General features: G+C 39.9%; 1 protein-coding gene across 3 annotated transcripts in view; it reads right to left on the reverse strand.

Annotated features, from left to right (window-relative positions):
* The window catches only part of hmga2 (high mobility group AT-hook 2), a 137,554-nt gene that overhangs the window by 80,823 nt on the left and 31,960 nt on the right, over positions 1-24,771 (reverse strand). Inside the window, exon 4 of one of the 3 annotated variants that reach the window (XM_048608051.1) lies at positions 8,465-8,532. The exons of the other annotated variants lie outside the window; for them this stretch is intronic. Within the exon in view, the coding sequence (XP_048464008.1) occupies positions 8,512-8,532 (21 nt within the window). The 3' untranslated portion in view covers positions 8,465-8,511. Of the gene's footprint in view, positions 1-8,464; positions 8,533-24,771 lie in introns of those variants that run through there. 3 annotated transcript variants of the gene reach the window in all.

Genomic DNA, 24,771 nt, shown 5'->3' on the forward strand with positions numbered 1-24,771 from the left:
GTCTACTGTTCTGCCATCATTAACCTCTTGGTAACGTCCTCAAAAAACTCAATCAAGTTTGTGAGACACGATTTTCCTCACTCAAAACCACGCTGACTATCCCTAATCAATTTTTGCCTCTCTAAATGTCCATAAATTCTGTCTTTTACAATCACCTCCAACAATTTACCCACAACTGAAGTCAGACTCTTGGGTCTTTAGTTCCCCGGTTTCGCCTTTCAACATTTCTTAAATAAAGGTACAACTTAAGCCACCCTCCAGGCATCAGGCACTTCACCCGTAGTTATAGATGATGCAAATATTTCTGCAAGGGGTCTCGTAATTTCCTTCCTTACTTCCCACAGCATTCTGGGATTCAGAAATTTCTGAAGAAGCGTCTAGGCCCGAAACGTCAGCCTTCCTGCTCCTCTGATGCTGCTTGGCCTGCTGTGTTCATCCAGCTCTACCTTGTTATCTCTGTTTCAAAGAGGCAGTTTTCACATATAACATAGGCAGGAACAATGCACTGGCATGGAGACTGAGAGCTGGCTTACACTGTAGCCTACACCACTCACTCCACCTTTTCCCAGCCCTAATGCCAAATTTAGAAACAAAGTTAGCACAGTGCCAGCTTAAATTGCAAATAACTTGAACAATCAAAAAATTTGCTTCCTCTCAGTTTTAGTGAGGGGAAGAAAATCTCCTGCCTGACTGCACTTAAAGGCTAATCTCTACTCTCTCTTGCTCTTTCATACTGTACTTCATTGGCCTCCCACAGTTTGAGACCAATCTCTCACTGCTCAGCTCAAATTTATACAGTTTTCAACTTGCACAATAGGCCAACTGCCAGAGGAAAAAAACTGCTAATCACGCCTCTTTTGTGACCAATTAATTACCTATTATCTGCTCAATCTAGCTCACAGTTAAATCATCAAGTCAACATATCCAAATGACTGCTTCCTGGTTCAGGCCCCAGTCCTCAGTATACAGTTGAGGGGTTATAGTAACAATAATATAGCATCGCTTATGTCGAAGAAAATTCTGAAGTGCTTAAACACTTCCCACACACCCAGGTCTCAAACCTGAATCAGGCTGTATTCTGACTTGCTTTCCTGGGGTGGCAGGATTGACATATGAGAAGAGGTTGAATTGGTTAGGATTATATTCACTGGAGTTCAGAAGAATCTCAGCAGTCCACAGAATTCTAATAAGACTAGACAGGTTAGATGCAGGAAGAATGTTTCCAATGGCAGATCCAGAACCAGGGACGGAGTCTAAGTATAAGGGGTAAACATTTAGAACTGGTATGAGGAGAAATTTCTCCACCCACAGAATGGTGAGCCTTTGGAATTCACAACCACAGAAGGCAGTTGAGGCCAAAACGTTGTACAATTTCAAGGAGTTGGACGTAGCACTTGGAGCACAAAGGATTAAAACTTACGGGGAAAGAGCAGGAACAGGTCATTGGGATGGATAATCAGCCATGATCAAAATGAATGACAGAGCAGGCTTGAAGGGCCAAATGGCCTACTCCTGCTATTTCCTATGTGAAATGTGCCCTCCATAAATAGCTGCACCTATAGCTAATCTAGTCCAGTACAGTTATAACACACGCATCTATCCAACATTATTGAAAACTGTTCAGGTTCGTTCTCGACACAAAAAGCAGGACAAATCCAACCCTATTAATTAACTGCCTCAGTCTAGTCTCGATGATCACCAAAATGATAGTATCAAGCAGAACTGGCAAAGGAATAACCTGCTCAGTGACACCCGGTCTGGGTTCCACCAGGGGATCTTGGCTCCTAACTTCACTGCTGCCTTGGTCCAAACATGGAGAAAAGGGCTGAACACCAGAGATGTGGTGAGAGTGACTACACGTGGCATTACAGCAGCATTAAATTAAATATGATGTCAAGGAGCCCTAGCAAATTGGACACCATGGGAATTTTGGGGGTGGGTGGTGGGGGAAATCTCTCTGCCAGTTGGAGTCTAACCCAGTGCAAAGGAAGACGATTGAGACTGCTGGAGGTCAATCATCTCAACTCCAGGATATCAATGCTGGAATTCCACACAGCAGCATCATTGGCCCAACCATCTTCAGCTGCTTCAATGACCGTCCCTGTATAATAAGTTCAGGGGATGTTTGCTGCTGATTGTACGCTATTCAAAATGCTTTGTGACTCCTTAGATACTATGTGCATATGTTTAAAACTCAAACATCCAGGCTTGTGCTGATCAGTAACATTCTGCTACACAAGTGCCAGTCAACAACCATCTCCAACAGGTTAGAATCCTGTGCTCTTGTGGTGCAGTGGAAGTGTCACTAGCTGTGAGCCGGGGGCCTGGGTTCAAGTCTTCTACTTCATAAGCGTGTACCAACATCCCTGAAAAAGGTTGATTTAGAAAATATCGAGAACCAATCATCATCCCTTGATGTTCAATGGCATTACCATCACTGAATGTCCCTGCATCAACATCCTGGGAAGTTACCATTGACCTGTAACTGTTACATGAATACTGCGGATAGAAGAGCAGGTCAGAGGTTAGAAATTCTACAGAAAGTAGCTCACCTCCCGTTTCCCCAGTGCCTGGCGACTACCCTCAAGGCACAAGTCAAGAATGTGATGGCATCCTCTTCACTTGCCTGGATGAGCACAGTGCCAATAACATACAAGTTCAAAACTGTTCAGGACAAAACAGTATGCTTGATTGGAACCCCAATTACCATTTGAAACATTCACTCCCTTCAACACCAGTGTAGTCACTGCAGCGTGAAACCATCCACAAAATGCACTGCAGTGACCAAACCTGCAACCTCTATCATGTGGAAGAGCAGCAGCAGATACTTGGGAATACTTGCAGGTTCCCCTCTCAGTCACATAACTTTCTGATTTGGAATTGTATCACCATCCCTTCATCGCTGCTGAGTTAAAATCATGAGACTCGTTTTCTAAAATGAGACCTCATACCCAAGGACGGTAGTAACATGAGATTGCAACTCATCACCACCTTCTCCAGAACAGTCGTGGGATAGGGGTGATAAATGCTGACCTAGCTTGTGCCTAAATGCCTATAGCCCATGAACAAATAAAAATTCTCTCCTTTCATTTTTTGTTTATGCCTAGTGGTCAAGCCCTCAAAATTTCTGTAAGGGCAATAAAAATGCAAGAATTAGAGTATTTATCGTTGTTGCTTGGACCAAGGCTATAATGAGATCTGGAGTCACATGGCCCTGGTGAACTGGGCCAATACCGCTTGACAGCACTTTTGATGATACCTCACACCATTTGGCTTCTGATTCAACGTGATTGAATTTGATGGGCCTGTACTTGGATTTTTCCTGCTTTTGTGGACAGGAAATACCTGGGAAATTTTCCAAATATCAGCATAGCTATATTGGAAGAGCTCAACTCTTGACTGGTAATTTAGAAACTGTGACAGTCAATTTGCACACAGCAAGCTCCTGTAAAACAGCAACGTGATCATAAGACACAGGAGCAAAATGAGGCTATTTAATCCACTGAGTCTGCACTGCCATTCGATCATGGTTAATATGTTTCTCAATCCCGTTCTCCCGCCTTCTCCCCATAACCTCTGATCCCCTTACTCTGTCTTAAATACACTCAATCACTCAGCCTCCACAGGCTTCTGTGGCATTGAGTTCTGTGGCATTCATTACCTTCTAGCTGCAGACATTCCTCTTCATCTAAGTTCTAACGGCTTGTTCATTCACTCTGAGACTGTGTCCTCAGGTCCAGTCTCTCCCACGAATGAAAACATCTTCTCTACATCCACTTTATCCAGGCCTCTCAGTATTATGTAAACATCAATGAGATCCCGTCTCATCCTCCTAAACTCCATCGAGTGCAGACCCAGAATCCTCAACAGCCCCTCATATGATGAGTCCTTCATTCTTGTGAACAGCCTCTGGGCTCTCTCCAATGCTAGCCCCTCCTTCCTGGGATATGGAACCCAACACTGCTCTCAATATTTCAAACACAGTCTGACTAGAGCCTTCTAAAGCCTCAGCAGTCCGTCTCTGGTCTTGTATTCTAGCCGTCTCAAAATGAATGCTAACACTGCATTCGCCTTCCTGACTGCCAACTGAACGTACATGTTAACCTTAAGGGAATCCTGAACTAGTGCTCCTACATTCCTTTGTGCTTCAGATTTCCGAAATCTTTCCCTGTTTAGAAAATAGTCTGTGCCTCTCTTCTTTCTACTAAAGTGCAATAACCCAATACATTCCAACATTGTATTCCATTTGCCACTTCTTTACCCTCTCTCCTAACATGTCCAAGCCCTACTGCAGCCTCTCTGCCTCCTCAATACTACCTGTCTCTTCACCTTTGTGTCATCTACAAACTTAGCAACAATGCCCTTAGTTCCTTCATCCAAATCGGTAATGTAGAATGTGTACAGCTCTGATCCCAACACTGATCCCTATGGAACTCCACTCGTTACTGGATGCCACCCTGAAAAAAGACCCCTTTTTCCCTACTCTCTGCCTTCTGACAATCAGCCAATCCTCTATCCATGCCCCTAACACCATGGGCTCTTTACTTATTTGCAATGTGGCACTTTGTCAAAGGCCTTCTGGAAATCCATTAAATCACCCCCACTGGCATTCTTTTGTTTAACTTGCTTGTTACCTCCTCAAAGAATTCTAACAGGTTTGTCAGGTATGACCTCCCCTTGATGAAGCCATGCTGACTCAGCCCTGCTTTACCACGCACTTCCAAGTTCCAAGCTTAATAATGGACTCTAAAATCTTACAAACACATAGGCCAGTTAGCCTGGGCCTGTAATTTCCTGTCTTCTGCATCTCTCTTCTTCAGCAAGGGTGATACGTTTGCCATTTTCCAGTGCTCTGGGACTCTCCCCAGACTCCAGTGATTCCTGAAAGATCACCACTCATGCCACCACAATTTCCTCAGCTATCTCCATCATAGTTTGGGGGTATACTCCATCCAGCCTGGGTGATTTATCCACCTTCTGACCTTTTAGCTTCCCCAGCAGGTTCTCCTTAGTGATGGACACTATACAGCTCTGCCCACTGACTCTCCTGAAGTTCTGGTATGTTACTGGTGTATTCCATGAAGAAGATTGATGCAAAGTAGCTATTCGGATCCTCCACAATTTCTTTGCACCCCATTACTATTTCCAACCTCACTCTTGCTTCTCTCTTACTTTTTATGCATCTTAAAAATACTAAAAATACTCCTGCAATCTTCTTTTATATTACTAGCTAGATTACCCTCATATTTCATCTTCTCCCTTTTATTGCTTTTTAAGTTGTCATTTGTCGGTTTTCAAAGGCTTCCCAACCCTCTTGCTTCCAACTAACCTTCACCACATCGTCAAGTTAATTATAATGGTTTAATAATCAACTGCTCATCAGGGATTGCTGAATGGGTTGTGTCATTTAAAATTGCAAAACACATCATAAGTTACGAAGCAGAATTTATAGCAATCACTGATTTCTGAGGTATGTACAGCGTAAAAACTCAAAGCAGACTTACTGGCAGGCAGAGATACAACATTGTATCAATACAGCATAAGCAGTCCTTAAAGATCATCTCTTCTTAAGGCAAATGTCCACGTACAAAATTCCTGCCTTTTTCAAAAGGAATTGTAACCTGTGTGTTTTTTCTGATATCCAGATTCCATGATGGTTATTTGTCTGGAGGTGCTGATGATTTCCACCACAATATCATTGATATTGTCTCTCGTTAATGTTTGCATAGTCCTTTCATACAATGATATTGCTATATTCAATTTGCTTATGCTAACACTCTGCAACTAGGTTTTGCTCCAGGTTAGCTATTGACTGATTTAATTCTTCAAGCAATGTTGAGTGGTTTAAATTTTCTTGTTGTTTTGTTCCAAAACCTCATTTTGAAGTTTCTGGTTTTACATGCCAGATTCTTAAAATTCTACCAATGTTTTAGCTTTCTGTTGGTTCAGTATCTTCTCTTTCATATCTGTTCGAATAACTGTCCAGCCATTTAACTGTATTTTCCTTCTAGTTTTCTTTAAAGCCAAGGCTTCTTCCACATGCTCTTTCAGTGGGTTTTTTTTTGGTTTCCTCTATGTCCTGCTTAAGTTCCCTCACTGGATCACTATTGCTGGCACTTATTTCTGTAAGGATTGTCTCCAATGTTCCTTCTAAGCACATGCGCACAGCCACTACAAGGTTCTGCGCATAGCAATCAAGCGTTGGCATGCGATTAGGTCACCGACATCCAGTTCAGGAGGCCTACACAACCAGAACAAAAATTAAAGAGAAAGCCGACTATCTCATGAATGACTTGCAGGAACCTTTATTGTCTGTGCTGTGCACCTTAACCCTGGTTCTGCGAATCCACCATTTCTTTGAGCTCAATATTCCTTCAGTTGTTCCTGAGTTTGATCTGTTTCACGTATGCGTAGCTCCACAGCTTCCTTTAAACTGGCACCCTTTTCATTGAATTGGCAATGTACACCATGTATTCCAATTTACTACTTTTCTTTCTCTTTTAGCTCTTCATACATCTTTATAAGCTACATAAACGTATCAGTTCAAAATTTCACCATCTCAGAGATGATAATCTCAAGTTTGGATTTATCCTGTTGCTTCACATTTTTGTTTTTCTCTCCATAGCCGAGAACCCAGGTTTTAGCTCCACTAATTCAGAAGAAAGTTCTTCGTTCATGTTCAGTTTTGCCTCCAAAGTGTGCTGCAATTTGTTGTCTTTCTGATATTTGACTGATTTCATAGATAGTGACTTCTGCAAGGTCATAGTATTCTGCAATTCCTGCAACTTCTCGTCCAGCAGTGTTCATGTCCACATTTGTAATGTCCAGGCTGATTGATTGAACTTGCACTCCAGCATGATTCTGCTCAGGAAACAGGTGAACTGTTGTATGCTGAAAGGTTTTACAACCTCAGGTTTTGTCATAGTTTCCCGTGTCTGGAGAAACATGTTCTTTTGAATTTTTAGGGTTTGTATATTGACATGTAACCCATGTCAATTTTAGCCAATAAACAAATAATCACCAGTTTTCAGAGGACAGATAATATGAATTTTTGCAAACACTTTGGACGGTGCAAGATTAACAGTAGAAAACATTCATTCACCATTTTGGTAATGTGATCAGATTCTAGTTAGTCAATCATTTCATATATATGCCTCTGGATGGATACCAGATGAGCTCTGCTGTAGCACAAGAGTATTCCTTGTCTACCAACTGTTGCAGTTGCTGTATGGATCTTTGTAGCTGCATCATTCCTTGCGCTAGTGCACTGCCTCTGCCAATGGCTTTTTCTGCTACATGCCTTGAAATATTGATGGAAAGCTGAGCATTTTCTTGATGCTTGCAGAAGGCAATACATTCCACATGTTTGTCTATTCTACGATTGTGTCAACCATTAAATTTTTACTTAAGACGTGTAAACTTTGTTGACTTGCAAGATTCACTTTGTACTTAAGAAAGTTTTATCCAACTCTGAATTGGTTTTCTGATATGGCCGATATCTTCTGGGAATCTTCTAGCTTTTCAGCTGTTAATCCTGATATGTCATTCCCAATTGCTACGCAAGTCTTAATGGTTTGCTTTTCTTCATTGGATACACCTGAATCTAAAAACCACAGTGCTTAAGTATTGTTTAAAAATTTTACATCTGTTACGAGGTATGCTGTGTCCCTGCATAAATTTGGGAATTTTGTGGATATGCTGATAATATGCCTTTGACCTTCTTTTACTTCTTATCTGGCGCACACCTTGATTGCTTGTTTTTCTCAACTGCGTTAAACTGACGCTTGACAAGGATTTGTCTGCTTACCAGCGAGCTAGGATTTCAACCTTCTCCAATGGTGTAACAGATAGGAGGGTTGTCTCATGCAATTTAGCACAATTTAAGAATGTCAACCATGTGCTTCACCCGTAGAATAGCCTGAGTGCTGACCATTCAAGCTCAGTAGCATGTCGTTTTCTACCACTGTTCACTATGTCATGTTAATGATTACAGTCTCAATTAATTCTCATCAAGGATTAGTTTAAAGATGAACTCTCTTTCAGGTACATGTACAACAATCATGACCAGATAATCTTTTTTTTTTTATTATGTTGACTTTAGGGATAAATCGTGGTCAGGATTCTTCTCTTCTCTTCTTTAATTAGGGCCATTGGATGTTTTTCTTTCAACTAAGGCTGCAGGTAAGGCTTTGGTTTAGTAACACAACTGCAAGATGGAACTTCTGGCAGTGCATCAGTCCCTCAAAGCTGCACTGGAGTGTTAGCTTTGAACCTGTGTTCAAGTATCTCAAGATATTTAACTTGTATTCAGAACCTTTTGGTTCCAAGACGACACTTTTTAACAACTGAGCCTCTGCTGATAAGGTATAAGAGATATTAAAACAAGGGAGGCCAAGGAAGCACAAAATAATAAGAAGCTTTTGAAACAGAAACAGTTAAGAAGGAAATACATAACTTTATTTTTGTTTGACTGTTTCACCATCGATAACATTTCTGGCCATTGCTACCTTCTCACATTCGTATACTTTGGTCCTACATAGAAAACAAAGTAGAATTTTATTTTTGGCTATAATGTTCACTGTAACTTTACTCTATCCCACATTTGGTAGGGTAAATCAGGGCAGGACTTATACACTTAATGCTAAGGTCCTGGGGAGTGTTGCTGAACAAAGTGACCTTGGGGTGCAGGTTCATAGTTCCTTGAAAGCAGAGTCATAGGTAGACAGGGTGGTGAAGGCGATGCTTGGTACACTTGCATTTATTGGTCAGTGCACTGAGTACAGGAGTTGGGAGGTCATTTTGCAGCTGTTAAGGACATTGGTTAGGCCACTTTTAGAATACTGCATTCAATTCTGGTCTCCCTTCTATAGGAAAGATGTTGTGAAATTTGAAAGGGTTCAGAAAAAATTTACAAGAACATTGCCAGGTTTGGAGGGTTTGAGCTATAGGGACAGGCTGAATAGGCTGGGGCTATTTTCCCTGGAGCTTTGGAGGCTGAGGGGTGACCTTAAAGAAGTTTATAAAATCATGAGGAGCAAGGAGAGGGTGAACAGCCAAGGTCTTTATCCTGGGGTCCGGGATTCCAAAACTAGAGGGCATAGGTTTAAGGTGAGAGGTGAAAGATTTAAAAGGGACCTAAGGGGCAACCTTTTCATGCAGAGAGTGGTATGTGTATGAAATGATCTGCCAAAGGAGATGGAGGAGACCGATACAATTACAACATTTAAAAAGGCATTCGGATGGGTATATGAATGGGAAGCATTTAGAGGGATATGAATGAAATGCTGGCTAATGGTACTAGATTTATTTAGAATATCTGGTCAGCATAGACAAGCTGGAAAGGTCTGCTTCTGTGCCGTACATCTCTACGACCCTGACTCGAAAACAGTTACATTGTCAGGTTCAATTCCATATTCATAGTGTGTGAAACAAAGTTTAAGACAAACTCCTCAAATCTGTTATCCATGGAGATATCACTGAAAAAGGGACTTCTAATGCTTGCTAAAGCGCCTCCTACTGCCTCACTGCAGATCTCTCTCAGGGAAGATGACTCTTCAAAATTCTCTTCACAAAATAATCAAACACACTGGATAGCTCTGCGGAAGGACACTGTTGCTAGTATACAATTACAGAACTTTCTGTAACAGTGTGCAGGAACACCTAGTCAACAGATTTGCTCACTGCAAGTGACATACAGTGGCTTCAGACTGAATTAGCTACAATTGCACACCTAAGAAAATAAAACAGATTTACATTTATATAGAGCCCTTAATGTTCTCTGGATGGTCTGAGGTGCTGCCCATCCAATGAAGTAATTGTGAAATGCAGTCACTGTTGTACAAATATATGGAAAGCAAGTTAGGAAAAGTGATGAATAAAGTGGAAGTCTTAGAGGACTGCTCTCATTAGAGAGATGGGTGGTGTTGAGAGATGGATGACTGGTGGTGGTTTAGCCTGATGGTCACCATGCCACAGGTGAGATGGGAGGTTGAGAAGGAGAGACCTTCACAGTAACCTCAGCTGGGAATTGAACCCATGCTGTTGGCATCACTCTACATCGCAAACCAGCTATACAGCCAACTGAATTATCGAATCCTAGAATAAAGGTAAAGTTAAGCAAACAGGAGTGAGTCAAAATATCCAGATAATCCCAAATTCGAAAATAACAAACTTTATTTTGATCAGCCCTAACTATATTGAATGGCAGAGCAGACTTGAAGGGTTGAAAAGTCTACTCCAATTTTCTATGTTTCTATATACTGGAAATCTGAAAGCAAAGAGAGAAAATGTTAGAAACACTCAGCAAGGAAGATGGCATGTCTGAAGAGAAACAGAGTTAACAAGCAGAAATTTGTTTTCTGAGACTAGTGTGGAGGCAGGCATTAAAGAGGGGTGAGGTGGAACTCCTGCCTTTCTGCAGGGCATGTTTTCCCCACGATTACATTTTTGGCTCTAGTTACACACTTGCGTGCAGGTAGAATGGAAAAATATAGACCTGAGGTCCACTGAGGTCTTGCCGATTCCTAAAACCCAGGAGCCAGAGCTCTTCAATTTCTGCGATCCAGGACCATCAATCTCTGCTCATTACCCCTGACCACCTCTGGAGATGTCAGAGACCTATCAAAAAGCAGTGTCATAATTTAGGGGTGCCTTTCTACACGTTTTCCTGATGGCTGTCCAGGGGAGAAGGGAAGTCCTTTTCCCTAAGTTATGAGGCAGACTTGACAGAGGTGGTTGTGGTGGTCAGTGCCCATGGGTGGCTCAACAGAAACTGACTCCAACGCCGCAGGAAGATAAGTGACCTGCTGCACACCTCCAGGGTATGTATCCCAGTATACTCAATGCTTCACGTCCCTAGGAGTGAGAGTTAGGGTGGCACTGCAAGAGGAATTCCACACGGAAGGTTGGTTGTCAGGCATCCCCATCAGATTCCTCATGTGGCAAGCATTGATTGCGCTTCATCGTAGCTACCAACGTAGCACTGTTGGCAGCAAGGTGGTACTACCTCTCACTTGTAACATGAAAGGAGCTACATCACTCAGCAGCTCACGCACAGTCAAGTCACTGACCTTTTGATACAACTTGGAGAATATTCACACCAGATTGCTTCTCAAAGGCTTACATAGGACAAGGACACAACCACAAAAGACAGGCTTTTGAGATGCACCCCCTTTTGAATTCCACCACACTTGCCCACCCCCAGTTGGGTTTGCCAGTGTCAGTCTGTATAGTTCGCTTGTTTGGGCAGGTTTGGTGGCCCAGTCACGTTTCAATGCAACAGTGTACACATTGAAGAACAACAAGCTAGATTGCATAAGACAGACTTCTCATCAGCTGATCAACATGAAGGAGCTGCACCTCTTATACTAAGTGTTGCACAAAGAAATACCTTGGTCTTGAAGGATCCAAGTTACTGAAGAAGATTGTACTCACTAGAACTTGAATGAATCAGTCCAAAGATGTGAAGGCTAGGTGGATTGGCTGTGCTAAATTGCCCATAGTGTCCAGAGATGTGTAGATTAGGTGGGTTATAGGGGGATAGGTCAGGGTGGGATGCTCTGAGGGTCGGTGTGGACTTGTTGGGCCGAAGGGCCTGTTTCCACACTTTAGGGATTCTATGATCTATGACCTGAAAAAAATGACTCTTTCTCTCAGCACAGATGCTGCCTGACCTGCTAAGTAATTCCAGTAATTTTGGTGTTTACTTTCTGGGCATATAATCTGTTTTAGTAATGACAGTCAGATAGTGCTCTTTGAACGGTGCCGTGGGATGTTTAAGTCTACCAGATAGGACAGTAAATGCTTCGTTAATAGAGGAACCAGCAATAAGGCACCTGTGAAATATGCCCATAATTTAAACATCCTTTTTGACTTACACGCTATAAACTTGACTTCCAATTTTAAGTCACCAATTTAGTGGTGACAGTAGAGAGAGAGGATACGGAATTTTTTTTCACCTGTTCACAATTGTTGAGTTCTGTTGACTGCTTTTCATTCCTACTGTTTATACTTTCAATAGCATGTTAATTGTGTTTCTTTTCAGCCAAATACAAGGCTGATGCTGAAAGTCTATGAATTAGACAGTGAGATGTTGAATTCTGGTGCAGGATGATTAGTAAACAGCACATGTTAAAAACCTGGCATCAAATTCATGACTAGTGGGTCTCTCTCACAGGTGCTCAAGGTTCGGTTAGAGGATGCAACGTTTTTAAAAGGACAGGAATAATATACCTGCACAACTATTATTCTGTTACTAGTTTAGTAGTGTGTCCCTTTGAGGCTACAAAGTCCAATCACTGTTAAGTAAACAATGTACAAGTTCATGAATCTGATAAAAGACACCGAAGCGGCAGTGTTGGATCTTACTGCATAGTTTTTCAATACATTTTAATTGACCTTGCCTTTGTTTCTTTATACTCCCTCTGCATCTGCCAAGTTTGACAGACGTTTTCATTAGTTATGCAACTTCGAAGCAAGAAGAAACAAAACATGCATATACTTGTGTTTTATGATACAGATACTCTATTATTTCAGTGAGCCTACGTTCCTGTTGCTTGCTTTTGGTTTAATGTGAACAAAGACACTTAAGTAATCAGCTGTATCTCCATTTTAATTTCCTCCATCAACTCTTCTCAGTCACACTAGGATCAGTCAGATAGTATGCTCTCTTATATACAGATGTGGACCCTTACCACCTCTCAGTGGTACACCGGTACTGTACTGCCAAGTAAAGTGCATGAACAAAGACATTTTAACTTTAAACTTGGTATAATTAACTAAGTACATTTAAAGTTTCAAATCTTTATATTTGTCCATGTTGTCTTAGGTGTGTTAAATTAAGGATTTTTTTCATTTCAGTTCATCATTCTGTGAAAGGCATTCCACCATCATTTAAAGTAGATCAATTTATCCATTCAAACGTTTGAACATATCTTTTAAGTCTTGTTTTTTGAACAAATCTTCTAAAAATCTAATAGTTCAACACCAGCATACATCATCCGATGATAATTGATGAGTTCATTACACAGGAGCTGATGGTTCAGTTGGTAAGGTTATGGGTGCAAGACAGTAGAGGAAGAAGGGAATCAATGATGGAAAAGACAACTGGTGTCTGAAAAGGACAATTTTCACTGGTGGACAATGATGATTGACTGGAAGAAAAGGTAAGTAAAGATGTCAGGCAGACAAGGAAAATCACAGCGACTAGTGTGAGCAGATCAAAAGGGGAAATCAGCAACTACTATTTGTCCATAAAGGGGACTGTGGTTTAATCAAAGAGGAACTTGTTGACTGGGGCAAGAAAAGCAAGTGGTGTGTTCACTTTTAACCGAAATACAAGAGTAAAAAAGCAAGTCTTATTGAAGTCATATAGAGCCTTGGTGAGATCACATCTGGTGGTCTATGCACAGACATGGTTTCCCTACAAAGTAAGGTTGTGCCTGTCTTTGATATTCACTAAACCAATTCCTGGAGCCAGGGCAGGACAGAAATTACATTATCTACTGAGGAGAGTAGGACAGCAGAAGATTGACTAGATTAGGTTTGTATTCCCTAAAGTTTAGAAGAATGAGGTGTGATCTCATTTGAAATGTAAAATTCCTAAAGGTCTGACAGGGTAAATACTGAGAGGATGCTTCTCGGACAGGGGAATCTAGAATGGGGGATTAGAATCTCAAAGTAAGGGTCAGTCATGAATTACCCAGTCGAGAAGAAAATCCCTCACTCAAAACTTTTTTTAACCTTGAGATTTTCCTGGACCAGAGTCTGTTGGATGTTCAATCATTGCATATATTCAAGGCAGAGACCAATATATTCTTGGAAATTAAGAGAATTAAGGGATATAGGAATGGCACATTAAAGTACACTTGAGATAGAATTTAGCAATGTCTTATTAGATGTTGCAGTTAACTTGAAGGACCAAATGGCATATTCTTGTATACATTTCTTACCATTAAGTATGAAGTACTCTATATGTATTTAAACACAGAAAAAGAGCTAATTGATAGATTTTTAGTTTCACTAATGGATCACATCACATTGTTTGCAGGAAAAATACAATAAAATTATAATGTGTGTCAAATGTGGTACCCCATTTGTAATAAAATAACAGTCTAATGGATGTTGATAGAAAGTGGGCAAGAGAACCTATAGCAATTAATGAAGGATTGCCTAACTCTAAGTGGCTTTAAGGTAACAACGTGCACTTTGGATCCAAGCACTCTGATTGTGGAGTTATGCCTGTTCCAGTGAGGCAACAGGGTGAATTATGGGTGTGCTGGGGAAAGAGCAAAAAGAAATAGAAACAGAGAATTCTGATATAACATCACAACTGTGAAAAGCTACCTTTTTTCCTCTCTCTGCAGATGTAGCCAGACACGAGCATTATCAGCATTTTCTGTTTTTATGTTAGATTTTCATCACCACAGAGTATTTTGCTTGTGTGTTCCGGAAAGGAACTGTCCTTGATCTCCTTCTATTTGTAACAAAGGCTAGTGATAACAATGTGTCTCAGAAAAGAAGTATTTTTGTCTATGGTGTGCAATGCTATGGATTCCTTCCCGTCACAGTAAACCTGAAAATGGTAACGAGGATTATCTATTCAATCCTTTATACAAATTGAGCACTGAGCAGTACCAGCATACTTTGGGTCATAGCAAGTGAAATTTTGCCAACAGGAGTATACTGCAAACCTGAAGTGAAGATTATTTAATGTTGAATAACATGAGTAACACTTCTGCATTGTTTGAATTTCAGTTTCTAATTCTGAAAGACTTAACTGCGAAATCACAATGTCATTCATTGGTTGGAATATCTGTTATATCCTCAAGGCAAAACTGCAGACAAACCAAACTCTTCTTTTCCCCTTCGGATGACTGTGAGCTTTTTCTCATTCAAAGCAATAGCCCATAGCAAAGTCTCATATGCACATTAATACCAACTGGAGGAAGGCAAGGATGTCAAAACTTTTCACTGTCAAGTCAATCAAAAGATCAAGTAATGAGAACACAAATCCTTTCTTTTTTAAAAAAAAAACAAAGCTAGTTGTACAAAACATCAATTCAACTGAATGAAATACGCGAAACATTTTTGGAATTGCACTGCATTGCAGGTATCCCACTGCACTCAACATTTAAATGCTGAACCTTCGCTGCATCTTAACAGAATACAGAGTGTAATTTGTTAGTTATTACAGAAGTATTCATTTTACTAAGAGATTAAAGCAGAATAGTTTGTATTGTTGGGCTGTGAGCTACAAAAACGTTTTTAACATTTAGTTTCAAAATATCAATCTTTAAGAATTTTAAAGCGCAATATATAATATTATCTCTCAGCTGGGAGCCAAAATACTTTAAACATTCTTGGAATTAATTTCCTTCCTATATGTTTAGTGCACACTTGACATTTTCCAACTTTCTGCTGTAGTATTTTTATCTCATTTAAACTAAAATGAGCAAGTTAACTAAAAAATTAATAAGGGTTAACAACAGCATCAAAATAGCAGAGACAGGAAATTAAACCATTTGAGTTTTAATCATTTCAACTTCAAAATGCATTTTTTAATGGATGAAAGCTTACAATAATTAGAGTAATGTGAAAAGGCTGTTGTTCTTCCTAAATAAACTAAAAATCCTACAGTATTTTGCATTTTGTGCTTATTTGTTTTCCATTTTGTTACAAAACAATTGTAATTAGCTGCAGTGGAATGGACAGATGAAACAAGGAAACCGGTATAAAAAGTTGACTTTTTTTCTGGAATGTTACATTCCCAGTACAAATGGAAAGTAAAAACAAAAATTGTGTGCAAAACCAGCTGGTGATCCAATCCTGTCATTTTTCTGACACTTTAAAATGAAGTGTGATTTTGGTCACAAATTTCTATCATGCCATTAACCCATAAAACCCATAAAACCCATAAAAAATATTAAACTTTCACCCTGCAGACTAGAAGAGATTAAAGATTTGCTTTAAATTTATTTATATTTCTTCATTGCTTACCCTTGATGTAAAAGCTAAAACTTCTAGATGCTGTGCCATTTCCCTATTTACAACATAAAGAGAACCAAACCAGAACAAGCAAAAGAATTAACCGCAAACTTTAATGCTTATAAATCTAAGAAACCTACCTGACTGTCATTCATGCTCTAAATTACTCTTTACACCTTAAAGAAAAATCCAATCAAGAAGCCACCTTTATCTTCTGCCCTGGGCTAGGTTTAGTGCTTTGTTCACAACCTTGAGGTCTCTTGCAACTTGTAATCTGTAGCAAAATTCAGCCTGCATTCCTCTCCATTTCCTCTCCGTATTGTTGACAGATTTTACTACCCATCAACCTATCTCAATTACCAGCCAAAGACAGCAAGTTCTGCACAATCTAATGGCTAAGAGATTTACAGGTTTGGGCTGGGTGAGGAAGTGGGGTGAAGAGATTGATGCATTTTTGGCCTGCAGTGTTCTATTTACATTAAAAGAAATGACTTTGCATTTTAATGGATTTACAGATGCATTTCAGTTTGTGTGCCTCAAAACAATTCAAGGCTAACAACTGTGTGCTGGTTCAAGATGCATGTTCAGTCTGACTTATTTAGGGTAAAGTTCACACAGTTGGGTTTAGATATTTTTAATTTAAATATAAAATAAGCTTTGCACTTTTAAAACAAAATCTCATTGGTTTTGCTCTTTTTGCCATTAATCTCACTTCTAACATCTCACCAATTTTGACCGCTCTTAACTAAGTTAGTCAGGTAACTGAAGTGGGAGTATTACCAGCCCAATGAATCAAGGGCTATATATAATCTCATGACTCAGTGGCAGTTCCCTAGCCCCAGGAGCTAGGAAATCTAGGTTCAAACTGCCATGGATGTGTGTCATAGCAATTACAAGCCAGTTTTAAAGTATTTTTTACACCAACACCAGCAAATACCCACTACCTATTTTAGACTTGGAAGTTACACAAGCAACTGTTTACAAACAAACAAACAAGTCTCTAAGTGCTATCACCATTGATCACTATTACAGTTCAGTGACTTCTTGCAGCACCTGGTAATACTAGAGATAGGAAGCACTGCCGATGCTGGAGTCTAAGATAACACAGTGTGGAGCTGGAGGAACACAGCAGGCCAGGCAGCATCAGAGCAGCAGGAAAGCTGCCATTTTGGGTCAAGACCCTTCTTTAGAAGTCATACTATTGAGCAGTTTTAATGGTTTAATTTCAAGCTCCTATTTGGAAAGTTTAATGGATTCCTTTGTATTAGAACTGAATGCAAATAAATGATGCTTTCCAATACACAGGATTATTCCCTTTGAAGAATTAGTTAAAAAATAAAATCACTCAGCCGAGACAAATCAAACATTCAGTTTCCAGAATGCTGTGGTTAACTTAAAAACTGAAGGAAAACTCAGATATACAGCGAGAATCAGGATATATATGCTGAGACTGAAAGAGGCAAGTTTGCAATAGAATGTATTTTTGGTAATACCAATGTAAACACAGCTTCCTGTATAAATAACCAACAATTCACTAAAATGTTAAAAGGGCAAGTCACCATTCACATGTCCTCAGATTCTGAAGCAGTTCATGTCCATATGAAGCAAGACCCGGATGTCTGGGTTGATAAGTGACCAGTAACACCTCATGTCATATAAATCCCAGAAAATGACCATCTCCAACAAGACAGGATCTAGTCACTGATGTTTAACAGCATTACCATCACTGAATCCCCCATTATCAGTAGCGTGAGGATTAAGTTTGATCAGAAACTGAATGGGGCCCCCTAGATACACACTGTGGCAACATAAGCAGTTCAGAGGGCAGTCTTATTTAATGAATAACCTACCTCTCGACTGCCCAAAGTCTGTCCACCATCTACAAGGCACAAATCAGGAATGTGATGGAATACTCTTCAATTGTATGAATGAATATAATTCTAACAACGCTCAAAAAGATAAAAAAAAATCCAGGACAAAGCAGCCCACATGACTGGCAGCTTACCCATCACCTTAACCATCAGCCCATTGATGCACAGTGAAAGCAATGTGTGCCATCAACAAGATGCACAGCAGCAACTCACCAAGATTTCTTTGGCAGCACCCTACAAACTCTCAACCACTGCCATCTAGAAGGATGAGGGCAGCAGCTACATGGGAACAGCACAACCTGAAGTTCCCCTCAAAGCCCAATGCCTCAGAGAACAAGACCACCATTCCTTCACTGTCACCAGGTCAAAATCCAGAAACTTCCAGTATTGTATGTGTGTCGACACTCTGTGGTTTCAGTTGTTCAAATAGTGGCTCACTATTACCTTTCCAACGGCAATTAGGAATGGGCAACAAGTGCTGTGCCTAAGCTGCAACACCCATATCTAGGAATGAATAAAGAAATTGACCCACCCTCAATCCCCACATTAAACCAAATTATATAGGCACTGCCACCATAGCACACAGACATTCCAAACAGAAGATTGGATTTATGGTTAATACGAAGTTAACTGATCTCAATCAGGGCAATAATTAAGAATATGACATTTGGCTTCAACATTCCTGGCTTGGAGACGCTGCTAATATCGGAATAGTCAACGTGGCCCACAAATCAAATCAGGGTGAAATTTGACATAGGGTTGGCGTTTCAAAATTTGACACAAGATAATCATATTATGACAGTGCTTGAACGAGTAAAATTCAGCAATACTCGCTCCAATTATCTGGAGAGATAAGTTCCCAGCCTAAGCCTTGCCAAGCTATACATTAGATTTAGTTTGCTGTGGTATTTTTTAAAGGGACAATGTGCACGCCATATAAAGAACAAATGAACACACCAAGCTATGTAGATTTTTTTGTATTCAGTTTAGAGTTGCTAGCAGTTTTTGCACATGCTAGATACAATCGACAAAACAATGCAATAGGGAGAAAGTGAAAGAGAGAGCCCTGTGCCCTAATTTATCAATTCCAAGATTCAGGTTTTAAATCACGCATGCCTGAGATTCAATTCACCTAATCATAGTTTACCTTGGTGCTTCATTTCCTCTTTTTCACTTTAGTCATGCTCTGAATATGGGTGTTCGCACTCACCTTCGTTTCTCCCTAATAAAAATTACCATAGGGCTCAGGAGTGTGAAATGAAGTTCACACAAAGGAAAATTGTGTCTATAATGACCTTAAAGGAAGCATTGTTGTGAAGAATTTCTGCCCTGCAACCAGGAAATTCCTGATTTAAACAAACCACCCACTCTGCAGCAGGCAACATTGTAATGCGATGTGAATTCACCAGCATCTTACTTCAGTTCTGTTTTTTGAAGAACTTGGGAATTGCGACTTTGAAAGCGGTATTGTCTCGTCTTCCCAGCAAATGTTTAGTAGTCCTAAATTTAAAGAAATTGATAGTTCTGCAGTTACTGCTGCAAAACACTTGTACTGTAATTATCTGCAATGCTACTACCTCCAATTCATTGAAAGTGTGATTTTTTTTGGACCCACCTAGAAGCAGTGATGCCATTGATAGCAGTCTAGACACTGCTGCCCTACAGTGAAACTACCATTTTCTTAAAAAAAAATCACTAATTGGCTTGTGGCTTGTGGCTTTTATCTGTTTGCTAGCTACTCACATTTCTAAGGAAACATTAACAGCTAGAAACAAAATCACAAACTGCAATTTCCAAATATTCTCAAGTTTGTGTCGTTTTCTTCCTTTCATTGCTACTTTGTGAAATCTGTTCTGCATTCTAACAAACAGAGCAGATTTCATGGGATTGAGATCATGAGTTAATACTGGGCAGTCTGCTTTTCATTGTTACCATAAGGGCTTACCTCCCCAAGAGGATGACAATACTGCTTTAAGTGATTTGGAAAATTATGTAATGAAATAAATCAAAAACTTCAATGGAACTCCCCCAGCAACCAATTCAAATCAAAGAGAAGCGCATTCTTTCTAGCACAATGTGTATCAAAACCAGATAGTTCAAAGTCCCAGTATTTCCTATTCTCAAGTCTGGTTAAAAATAAAGGTAATAGTACATGCATTCCTAGTGGTTTTGGTTTGCAGAAAAATCTTTCCAATACCTTTAACCCTTCATTTCAGAAAGTGAAAATACAATAGGGCTACATCAACCAAAAGGATCAAACTCAGTAGCTATTTTCTCTTAATTGACAATACTTTCCTCAATGTTTAAGAATAGATTTTCATCTTCGAGACTGCAGTAGGAAATTTTCCAATTTCCGCAATTCTGCTCCATCCTGTACTGTCTGTATGCTGTATTTTCATCCAGAGGAGGGGACCTTGCAGAACAGCATTGGAGGTAATCAAATGACAAAGCATGACCTTCAAACGTTGGGGCAGTGGCGAGATATCAGCGTAGTTGTTTGACCTCCTGGCACTCTTCCTTCACCCCATTTACAATCCTACAAACCATGCCTCATCCATGCAGCTTCCATACATTGCAAGCCCCTCAATAGTATCCATACTGTTTCCTCTCATCTAGCTCTGTGCATACCAGAAATTCCTCTTCCAAAATCCCTAAGCAGCCTCCATTCCCACTCTTACAATATCCATATGTAAAGACAAATGTACCCTATAGTAACACTGGCATGTATTTGAAATGCTCATAAAACTACCAAAACATCCAACATGACTTCAAAGGGAACTATTGTTTCACTAGCATATAAAACTGTCAAAAAAGACATTGACACTCCAATTGAGAAAAAAATCTTAAAGTCTCTCAACACCACTTAATCTTGTCTAAATAAGCACTGAGGCATGAGAAAAGTTTCTTCAAATAAATATAAATTTATTTACAAGTTTATAAACGTATAAGTTGATCAATGGTAAAAGTTCTCTTCATAACTGTGTAAATAATCCCTTACAGAACTGAACCTTTCTCACTAATTAAATGGTTGACTTATTTGATTGACAGATTGACTACATATTCAGTTTTAGATTCTTTACTGGCATAGCTAATCAATTGAAATGCATTATGAATGCTTGGCTTAGCTCAAACCCCACTAATTGATCATTAGTTTGTTTACTCAGCTAAGAAGTAGACAATTAGTTGTTTTATTAATATCTTTATGGGGTTGCAATGAGTTTATCTTTTCAGATTTTTTTTAAATGTCCGAGTGTTGAGACATAATGTTCATTTGATTGACAGCTTTACAAACTCCAACAAGAATTGCTTCTTTGAAGTAATTTTTGAATGGATGTTTGTTTATTTTCATAATTTTATAAACATTTGAGTTCTTGTTGAATAGACCAGTATTATGTAATTGATTAAATGCATTTAAGTATTTTACCTGGTGGAAAAGAGGCTCTTCCGCATGCAATATTATCGAGAATATGATTCAATTATTTCATTGACTTGCCATTGTTATTCTAGGACTCATTGACTTGGCCCATCATGTGCCTGGAAGGGTATTTCAAAAGCTCCACAGATCTCTGCTCTTTAAATTAATCTGAAGATGAAAGTGCAGTTGCCAAAAGAAACATTTAAATCATGCCTTAGCCTGGTTTGTGCCAAAACTGGGACAGCCATCCACAAGACAACTCAAACAACTTCATGACTTCATCTAAAGGTTTGACTCAGTGAGTGCGCCTGTGCTCCCAGGCATGACCAGTACCATCATGGTATAGGTTCTGTTCTACCACAGGACAGATCAGAGGTGCTAAGACAGTGGCGAGGGAGTTGCCCTTTAAGTCCTCAAAATTGACTCTGGACCCTTTTACATCTAACAACCTGATGAAATGACAACACATGACATAAGCGTGCCCAACAGTGAAAGCATCTAACAACTGTTTTAATTGTTCCCACAATCAAAGGATCAGATGTAAGCTCTGCAGTCCTGCCACATTCAGTCATGAAGTCTGGTGGACAATTAAACAACAATTTCAGAGGTGGAGGCACAAGAAATATCTCCAACCAGAACGGTGGGGGAGCCCAGACCATCAGTATAATAGAGGTGACTGAAATATTTGCATCCCTCTTCCACCAGAAGTGCCTGCTGTATAATTGATCTTAGCTTCTCCCGGTCATCCCCTGCATCACAGATGCTAGTCTTCAGTCAATTCGATTTGCTCCATGTGTTATCAAGAGTAGACTGAAGACACTGGATATTGCCGAAGTTATGGATTCTGATATTTTGGGAATAGTACTGAAGATGTGTGCCCTAGAACTAGCCACATGACTATCCGAGATATTCCAGGAGCAATACATTGGCATCTGCCTGACAATGTGGAAAATTGCCCAGGCATGTTCTATGCACAGAATGCAGTTCAACCACTAATTACCAACTTTCCAGTCTACTCTCAATCAAAGCAAAGCTGGGGATTATCAAATATGCTGTCAAGCCTCACTTGTAAAGAGATAACCTGCTCACTGATGTTGTTCGGTCCCCTCGGCTCCTACCCTCATTATAGCCTTGGTCCAAACATGGACAAAGGAGCTGAACTCCAGAGGTGAGGTTAGAGTGATTAGCCTTGATACCACATTTGACCAAGTGTGGCATCAAGAAGCGCTAACAAAACGACTCAATGGGAATTGGGCAACTTAATCTCCATGGTCAGAGTCATAGCTAGTTCAAAGGAAAATGGTTGTTGTTGCTGGAGGTCAATCACCACACCTGCAAAACTTCACTGCAAGAGCTCCTAGGCCTAATTATTTTCAGTTGCTATCCCTATGAACTTCTCTCATCGTAAGGTCAGATGTTCTCTGATGATTGTTCAGCATGGAGAATTGTTTGTGACTTCCCAAATACTGAAGCAGACCTTGCCCTTTTGCAGCAAAACCCAGACATATCCAGGGCTGAGCTGAAAAGTGGCAAGGAATATTTACAGTATGCCAGTGCCAGGCAATGATCAGCCCCAACAAGAAAATTAAACCATGAAATTCTATTGCATAATTATTGATGAAGTCCCTATCAACATCCTACATGTTAATCAGCATAGAGTAAAAACTGAAATGAACCAGTCATATAAATATTATGGTCACAAGATCAGGTCAAAGGTTGGGAATCCTCCAGCAAATAACTCACCCATCAGCTCCACAAAACCTATCGTCATTTCCTACAAGGCACAATTCAGGAGTGCGACGGATACTCTCCATTTCCCTGGATGAGGGAAACATCATGCTGGAATCAAGACGCACAAAATACTTGGACAAGTTCCCTAAATCAAATTAATTAAGAGTTTCTGCCAACTGCACCCATTTGCAGAGTTTTGAGGAAGCTCTTCAATAATAGGCGTGTTCTTTTGACACAAAACATTAATAAACAATGGTTAAAAGTTTTCAAATGTTAAATACTTTACTTACTAAGAAGTTGATAATTGTACACCAATGAAGCTACTAAACAACTGCTCCATATTTTTGCTTCTCTTATGTAATAAAATACCCCAGAAGCATTATTAAACAATATTTGACATTGGTCAGATAATGGGACATTAGGACAGGTGACCAAAAACTTGATCAAAAAGGTAGGTTAAGAAGAATCTTAAAGAAGGAAAGAAGGAGAAATAAGAGGTTTAGAGAGAAACATTCCAGAGCTTCAGGCATAGCCTGCAGTAGACAAGGATGCGAACTGTAGAGCAATTAAAATAAGGGATGCTTAGGAGACCAGAATTTGAGAAGCACAGACATTGCACAGCATTGAAATGGGAAAAGGAAAGAGATCAAAGGAGGCAATCCTTCTCACCTCATCTCTGGTGGTGTACCGGCAAAGTCACTGGGACTAGTAATAGCAATCCAGTGGCTCAGGCTAATGCACTGGTAGCACTGGTTCAAATCTCACTACGGTGCCTGGTGGTGTTCAAATTCAATTAATAAAAAGGTCTGGAAATGAAATTTACTCTTGGTAATGATGAACATGAATCTATCATCGATTGTTCTAAAAATCCATCTGCTTCATTAATGGCCTGACATATGGTCCTGATCAAATATGGACATGACTCCACACCCACAGCAATTTGAATGATTCTTAACTATCCTCTGAAATGGCCTAGCAAGCCACTCAGTTCCATGACAATTAGAATTAGGCAACAAATACTGACAATGTCCAGATCAGCCAAAAACTAAAATCATGCTTAAGCCATGCATTGATCCTCTCTGGTGGTAACATAATTCACAGATTATGATGTTCAAAAGTTCTTTTTAAAATTCCTTGCCAGCTCCATAATATCTGACTGTCCTGACTCAATATCTGCTCTCACTTTTGTCATTGATATTAATGTGTCTCACACTTCTGGGTCACTCTTCTCCCAGCAGATTCTACACAGTCAGCAATTTCCTTTACCCTAATACAATGGAGGCTTCACAACATACAAGACTCACTATGGTACTTACACAAATGGCTGTCTGTTCTCTCTAACTTTGCAATCTCCAATAACAACTGTATTTTTAAGAGACTAATGTTGCTACTTTATGCTGTAGCATATTATTCCACTTTTAGATCAAAATTAACATGTTGGCACGTGACTTGAGGTATTAATTTAGCAGATGGGGACATTACATTTCAGAGATTAGTTTAAGGCTGAGGTTCAAATCTGTGCATCTTGAGTGGATGTGAACAGTTTAACTTGGAGACAATAAGGACTGCAGATACTGGAAGCCAGAGTCTATAGGTATGAGACTGGAAAAGCACAGCAGGTCAGATAGCATCCAAGGAGCAGGAAAGTCAACGTTTCAGGCTGAAACCGAGTCCTGAAGAAGGGTTTTGGCCTGAAACATCGATTTTCCTGCTCCTCGGATGCTGTCTGACCTGCTGTGCTTTTCCAGCCTCACACCCAAAAACTCTGAA

The sequence above is a fragment of the Rhincodon typus genome, chromosome 18 (genome assembly GCF_021869965.1).
Source record: "Rhincodon typus isolate 14 chromosome 18, sRhiTyp1.1, whole genome shotgun sequence".
NCBI lineage: Eukaryota > Metazoa > Chordata > Chondrichthyes > Orectolobiformes > Rhincodontidae > Rhincodon > Rhincodon typus.